Genomic DNA, 7500 nt, shown 5'->3' on the forward strand with positions numbered 1-7500 from the left:
CCTTGGCTAAATGAAAGATGCGGTGAAATCTTTCTCAATGCGAATGTTAAAAGGGGGAACTTTCTAGTCATTAAGCTCTAAATAAACCTCCAGATTTTTCAATAAATCATTTTTAGTTAAATAATTCCCCGGAATCACTACCGGTAACATCCAGATTTTTCAATAGATCATTTTTAGTTAAATAATTCCCCGGAGTCATTATAGGAAACATCAAGATTTTTCAGTAAATCATTTCTAGTGTAATAATGTTTTCACAGTCATTACAGGTGACATCAAGGTTGTGGAAATTCGACCCAAAAATAAAAAATCAATTTGATGATGACTAGCCTTCATTCTTTTTTCATTCTTTATCATTTTTATTTTTGTTGTCATTATGCTTAGTCAGAAGGAAAACTTAAAGCAAAAATATGCCAATTTCACTCGTATAAACATACATATGCGTGTACACACACAACATATGCACCTCTTATTAGAGGTATGCTGGCTCTAGTTTCGTTAAAATATGTTTTTTACTTTCCACAAAACATATGATGATATGCACTATAGTTATTGTTTCTGTTTTTGGGTTACATTGGCCTTGTACCAGCATGGATTCATGTCCTTTTACCAGGATGGATTCACGGTCCTCGGTACCAGGATGGATTTGTGGTCCTTTCCAGCATGGATTCATGGTCTTTGTACCATCGTGGATTCATGGTCTTTGTACCAGCATGGATTCATGGTCTTTGTACCAGGATGGATTCATGGTCCTTGTACCAGGTTGGATTTATGGTCCTTTCCAGCTTTGATTCATGGTCTTTGTACCAGCATGGATTCATGGTCTTTGTACCTGCATGGATTCATGGTCTTTGTACCAGCATGGATTCATGGTCTTTGTACCAGCATGGATTCATGGTCTTTGTACCAGCATGGATTCATGGTCTTTGTACCAGCATGGATTCATGGTCTTTGTACCAGCATGGATTCATGGTCTTTGTACCAGCATGGATTCATGGTCTTTGTACCAGCATGGATTCATGGTCTTTGTACCAGCATGGGTTGTGGTCTTTGTACCAGCATGGATTCATGGTCCTTGTACCAGAATGGATTCATGGTTTTGTACCAACATGGATTCGAGGTCCTTGTACCAGCATGGATTCGTGGTCCTTGTACCAGCATGGGTTCGTGGTCCTTGTACCAACATGGATTCGTGGCCCTTGTACCATCATGGATTCATGGTCTTTGTACCAGCATGGATTCATGGTCATTGTACCAGCATGGATTCATGGTCTTTGTACCAGCATGGATTCATGGTCTTTGTACCAGCATGGATTCATGGTCGTGGTTCTTGTACCAGCTTGGATTCGTGGTCCTTGTACCAGCATGGGTTGTGGTCTTTGTACCAGCATGGATTCATGGTCCTTGTACCAGAATGGATTCATGGTTTTGTACCAACATGGATTCTTGGTCCTTGTACCAGCATGGATTCGTGGTCCTTGCATGGATTCATGGTTCAGCATGGGTTCGTGGTCCTTGTACCAACATGGATTCGTGGTCCTTGTACCATCATGGATTCATGGTCTTCGTACCAGCATGGATTCATGGTCTTTGTACCAGCATAGAATCATGGTCCTTGTACCAGCATAGAATCGTGGTCCTTGTACCAGCATGGATTCGTGGTTCTTGTACCAGCATGGATTCGTGGTCCTTGTACCAGCATGGATTCATGGTCCTTGTACCAGCATAGAATTATGGTCCTTGTACCAGCATGGATTCATGGTTCTTGTACCAACATGGATTCATGGTCCTTGTACCAGCATGGATTCATGGTCCTTGTACCAGCATGGATTCATGGTCCTTGTACCAGCATGGATTCATTCACCAGCATGGATTCATGGTCCTTGTACCAGCATGGATTCATGGTCCTTGTACCAGCATGGATTCATGGTTCTTGTACCAGCTTGGATTCATGGTCCTTGTACCAGCATGGATTCATGGGTCTTGTACCAGCATGGTTTCATGGTCCTTGTACCAACATGGATTCATGGTCCTTGTACCAGCATGGATTCATGGGTCTTGTACCAGCATGGTTTCATGGTCCTTGTACCAACATGGATTCATGGTTCTTGTACCAGCATGGATTCATGGTCCTTGTACCAGCATGGATTCATGGTCCTTGTACCAGCATGGATTCATGGTCCTTGTACCAGCATGGATTCATGGTTCTTGGAGAGTACATAGCGGTTCATAACTTTTTTCTTAAGGTAAAATTTATGACAGCATTATGCATAATTTTTAATTTAAATTTTCTAAGTATTTGTTGCTAAACCCATTCCTTTTGAGAATTAGATCAACTCACTTTATGATGTTATAATCACGTAGTAATGGTGCTATAATACTTTCTAAGTGTAACAACGTACAAATGATTCTCATTTCAATAAGTACAAGACAGGACCTCTCTCTCTCTCTCTCTCTCTCTCTCTCTCTCTCTCTCTCTCTCTCTCTCTCTCTCTCAAGAAAGCAGTTGCAGAAATCAAGTATTGCTTAATGACTCTCTCTCTCTCTCTCTCTCTCTCTCTCTCTCTCTCTCTCTCTCTCTGTTGCTGGGGAAAAATTTTCCCTTTTTTTATAACTAACGTCCGACATCTCATTCCTTGAGATATGATGAAAAATTTCATGTCAGTATTTCAATGAGGAACACGCCAGTATAACCATTCGCTGGTCTTATTTTTTTTTAAAGTTTCTTGCATGTTGAGTTTTTTTCATACGATTTCATAATCCTTTGAAGTCTCACGGCCCAGGCTTTTTTCACAGCCAGAAAACGCTTGTGTCTGTATAGAATTATTTTTTTTTTTGCGGAAAATATATGCGAAATGAAAATGACCAGAATTGTTGTATATTGAAAGGTATTCTAGATGACTTCTAGATGCTAATAAAAGAACATTATCTATTATAAAAAGGCAAGCAAAAATATTATAGAAACTTTAAAGGCAAACAAAAGTGCTACAGGAAAGTGAAGGGGAAAAAATACTACAGAAACGTAAAAGGGGAAAAATACTATAGAAACGTAAAAGGGGGAAAAATACTATAGAAACGTAAAAGGGGAAACAAAAAATACTACAGAATTGTAAAAGGGGAGAAAATGCTACATAAACGTAAAAGGGGGAAAATACTACAGAAATGTAAAAGGGGAAATACTACAGAAACGTAAAGGGGAAGTACTGCAGAAATGTAAAAGGGGGGAAAATACCATAGAAACGTAAAAAGGAAAATACTACAGAAACATAAAAAGGGAGAGTACTACAGAAATGTAAAAGGGTAAAATACTACAGAAACGCAAAAGGGGGAAATACTACAGAAACGTAAAAGGGGGAAAATACTGCAGAAAAGTAAAAGGTGGAAATACTACAGAAATTTAAAAGGGGAAAATACTACAGAAACATAAAGGGGAAGTACTGCAGAAACACAAAAGGGGGAAAAATACTACAGAAACATAAAAGGGGGAAAATACTACAGAGACGTAAAGGGGGAAGTACTGCAGAAATGTAAAAGGTGAAAAATACTACAGAAACGTAAAAGGGGGAAATACTACAGACATAAAATGGGGAAAATACTACAGAAACATAAAAGCTGGAAAATACATTACAGAAACATAAAAGGGGAAAAATACTACAGAAACGTATAAGGGTGAGATACTACAGAGACGTAAAAGGGGAAAAATACTACAGAACGTAAAAGGGGGAAATACTACAGAAACGTAAAAAGAGAGGGGAAAATACCGAAGAAACGTAAAAGGGGGAAAATACTACAGAAACGAAAATACTACAGAAATGTAAAAGAGGAAAATACTATAGAAACTTAAAAGGGGGAAAATGCTACAGAAACGTAAAAGAAGAAAATACTACAGAAGCGTAAAAGGGGGAAAATACTACAGAAACGTAAAAGGTGGGAAAGCACTACAGAAATGTAAAAGGGGGAAAATACTACAGAAACGTAAAGGGGGAAGTACTGCAGAAACATAAAAGTGGGAAAATACTACAGAAATGTAAAAAAAGGTGGGAAAACACGACAGAAAAGTAAAGGAGGGAAAATACTACAGAAACGCAAAGGGGTGAAGTGCTGCAGAAACTTAAAAGAAGGAAAATACTACAGAAATGTAAAAGGGGGAAATACAGAAACGTAAAAGGGGAAAATGCTACAGAAACGTAAAATGGGAAAATACTACAGAAATGTAAAAATGGAAAATACTACAGAAACGAAAAAGGGGGAAAATACTACAGAAACATAAAGGGGGAAATGCTACAGAAAAGTAAAAGGGGGAAAATACTACAGAAATGTAAAAAAGGGAAAGTACTACAGAAACGTAAAAGGGGGAAAATACTACAGAAACGTAAAAGGGAAAATACTACAGAAACATAAAAAGGGGGAAAATACTACAGAAACATAAAAAAGGGAATATACTACAAAAACGTAAAAGGGGAAAATACGACAGAAACGTAAAAGGGAAAAATACTATAGAAACATAAAAGGGGGAAAATACTACGGAAACATAAAAGGGGAAAATACTACAGAAAGATAAAAGGGACGAAAATACTACAGAAAGATAAAAGGGGCGAAAATACTACAGAAAAGTAAAAGGGGAAAATACTACAGAAACACAAAGGGGGAACTACTGCAGAAATGTAAAAGGCGCGAAAATACTACAGAAACTTAAAAGGGGGAAAATACTACAGAAATGTAAAAGGGGGAAATACTACATAAACGTAAAAAGGGGAAAATACTACAGAAACGTAAAAGGGGAAAATACTACAGAAACATAAAAGGGGAAAATACTACAGAAACGAAAAAAGGGGGAAATACTACAGAAATGTAAACGGGGAAGTGCTGCAGAAATGTAAAAGGGGGAATATACTACAGAAACGTAAAATGGGAAAAAATACTACAGAAACGTAAAAGGGGAAAATACTACAGAAATGTAAAAGGGGGAAATGCTACAGAAACATAAAGGGGGAAAATGCTACAGAAACGTAAAAGGGGAAAAATACTACAGAAATGTAAAATTGGAAAATACTACAGAAATGTAAAAGGGGAAAATACTACAGAAACGTAAAAGGGGAAAATAATACAGAAATGAAAAAGGGGGAAAATACTAGAGAAATGTAAACGAGGAAGTACTGCAGAAATGTAAAAGGGGGAATATACTACAGAAACGTAAAATTGGAAAAAATACTACAGAAATGTAGAAGAGGAAAATATTACAGAAACGTAAAATGGGGAAAATACTACAGAAACGTAAAAGGGGGATACTACAGAAATGTAAAAAGGGGAAAATGCTACAGAAATGTAAATGGGGAAATACTACAAAAATGTAAAAGGGGAAATACTACAGAAACGTAAAAGGGGGAAATACTACAGAGGTAAAATGGGGAAAAATACTACAGAAATGTAAAAGGGGGGAAATACTACAGAGATGTAAAATGGGGAAAAATACTACAGAAACGTGAAAGAGGAAAATATTACAGAAATGTAAAAGGGGAAAATACTACAGAAACGTAAAAGGGGAAAAATACTACAGACACATAAAAGGGGAAAATACTACAGAAATGTAAAAGGGGAAAAGTACTACAGAAACATAAAAGGGGGATACTACAGAGACGTAAAAGGGGAAAATGCTACAGAAACGTAAAAGGGGGAAATACTACAGAAACGTAAAAGGGGGAAATTACTACAGAAACGTAAAAGGGGGAAAATACACAGAAACGTAAAAGGGGGAAAATACTACATAAACGTAAAGAGGGAAAATTTTATTGACAAAAGTATACATAAACAAATTTGTAACATAATGCAAAAATACAAAGTAAACAGTAATCTCTGTTCCTGTAAAATGGCCAAAAAAAATTATTAACAAGAAAAACTAAAATAAAGGTACAAATAACATAATCCCATAAGATTATAAAAATGAAAAAAGTGGTTACATAACTATTCAAAATCAAGGGGAAATATTTGATAAACAAAAAAATTTACTTGAAGAAAAACATTAAAGACATTACTTATAAATATGAAGCACTTCATAAACATAAAAAATCAACAATATTATCATTTTCATTTAATAAAGTAGAGATTCATAACTCAAGTTTGAATTTAGCCTACATGGCATTGAAAGAGGACAAACTCAGAACGTGTGAAGGTGAAAACATTAACATACTACAGGAACTTGGGGGAAACCTGTTTCTATACGCAAATGGGAAAAAACGACTGAAACATAAATAATCAAACATAAATTTATCCAGATAATTTATTATAAGTTAAGAAAAATACATACTTTGTTGCTGAAACGGTTTCGTTAGATGATGTGATATCAATTAGTGGCAATTTGATCATTAAAAAAAATAAATCTATATCCAGGGATACAATATACAATATGAAAACAAAAATTGCTTTGACACCAGAAAACGTTTTTCGTTTTGATGCAAAACGTAAACAGAAAACAAAGACTTTACTAAATGACAATAACAAATCAACGGAAACAATAACCAAAGACTTTCTTCTTGAACCAGAACGGCATTTTAGTATTCGTGTGAAGTGAATATTGAAAACAAGGTGAAGAGAATAGAACGAGTTTTTAAACTGAACCAACCTAGGTAAAGAACACAGTAATTTATAGTTTGCTGTTCGGTCCTTTGGTTGCTCTTTTTCCTTGCCTCCATTCGTCAACAGAGGTTCTGCAACAAACGAATCCATCAATAAAAGATCATTTTTTAACATCCTAAACAGAAAAGTCTTGGGAAAAAATCAGAAAGGTAGAAGGGGACAGAAAGAGGAAAAGTAACAGAAATTTATGATTTGGCTTAAAAGGTAAGTAAAGAAAGTGAACTTAGAAGGTAAACGAAGCTGCGATCGTTTTGAACTTGAAATAATCCGTGAAACGATTGGAAAGTGAAAATATAAATCAACGTAAACTTTGAAATTGCTGGTTCCTTCCGGGTCAGAGGTATCGGATCGGCGTATCAAAGTCTTCGTTACGGTTACGTAAACAAGGAAGATTGCCCTTACGGTTACATGAAAAAGGAAAAAGATTGCGTTTTATTGGTTACGGGTATAAACAAGGAAGGTTGTAAACAAGGAAGATTGCCCTTACGGTTACATAAACAAAGGAAGACTGCCGTTACGGTTACATAAACAAGGAAGATTGCCGTTACTGTTACGTAAACAAGGAAGATTGCCGTTACGGTTACATAAACAAGAAGATTGTCGTTACGGTTAAATAAACAAGGAAGATTGTCTGAGTTAGCGTCTCTAGGAAGACTGGGCCTTTCTTCCTCAAGTGCATATCGAAGAAAGCTTCTGAGTTCAAGGTAAAGCAACTTTGCATTCTTCATACATATGACCTGTATATTAGTTTGGTAGCCTTTAACAACAGGTATAGGACGTTTTACAATAATTTAAAACGTTTTGTGGAATTGATATTAAGCAGAAACTGCGTAGGCTTTTAAAATCGTTAGGATAATTCGAATGGTCAAA

At 36.2% G+C, this 7500-nt stretch overlaps 2 protein-coding genes across 2 annotated transcripts in view; one reads left to right on the forward strand and one right to left on the reverse strand.

Moving 5' to 3' along the window:
- Nucleotides 1–2709: 2709 nt before the first annotated feature.
- LOC136826892 (uncharacterized) lies at nucleotides 2710–4205 on the reverse strand (the record flags this gene model as incomplete). Its single annotated transcript, XM_067084425.1, has 3 exons — nucleotides 2710–3279; nucleotides 3597–3609; nucleotides 3967–4205. Coding segments are annotated over 3 exons (435 nt in total), but the record flags the coding sequence as incomplete, so codon positions are not given.
- A 2901-nt stretch (nucleotides 4206–7106) lies between these two features.
- The window catches only part of LOC136826668 (coiled-coil domain-containing protein 39-like), a 139394-nt gene continuing 139000 nt past the window's right edge, over nucleotides 7107–7500 (forward strand). Inside the window, exon 1 of the mRNA XM_067084024.1 lies at nucleotides 7107–7334. The gene's annotated coding sequence lies outside the window, so the exon portion shown is untranslated. The remainder of the gene's footprint in view (nucleotides 7335–7500) is intronic.

This window comes from Macrobrachium rosenbergii, chromosome 41 (assembly GCF_040412425.1).
Source record: "Macrobrachium rosenbergii isolate ZJJX-2024 chromosome 41, ASM4041242v1, whole genome shotgun sequence".
NCBI lineage: Eukaryota > Metazoa > Arthropoda > Malacostraca > Decapoda > Palaemonidae > Macrobrachium > Macrobrachium rosenbergii.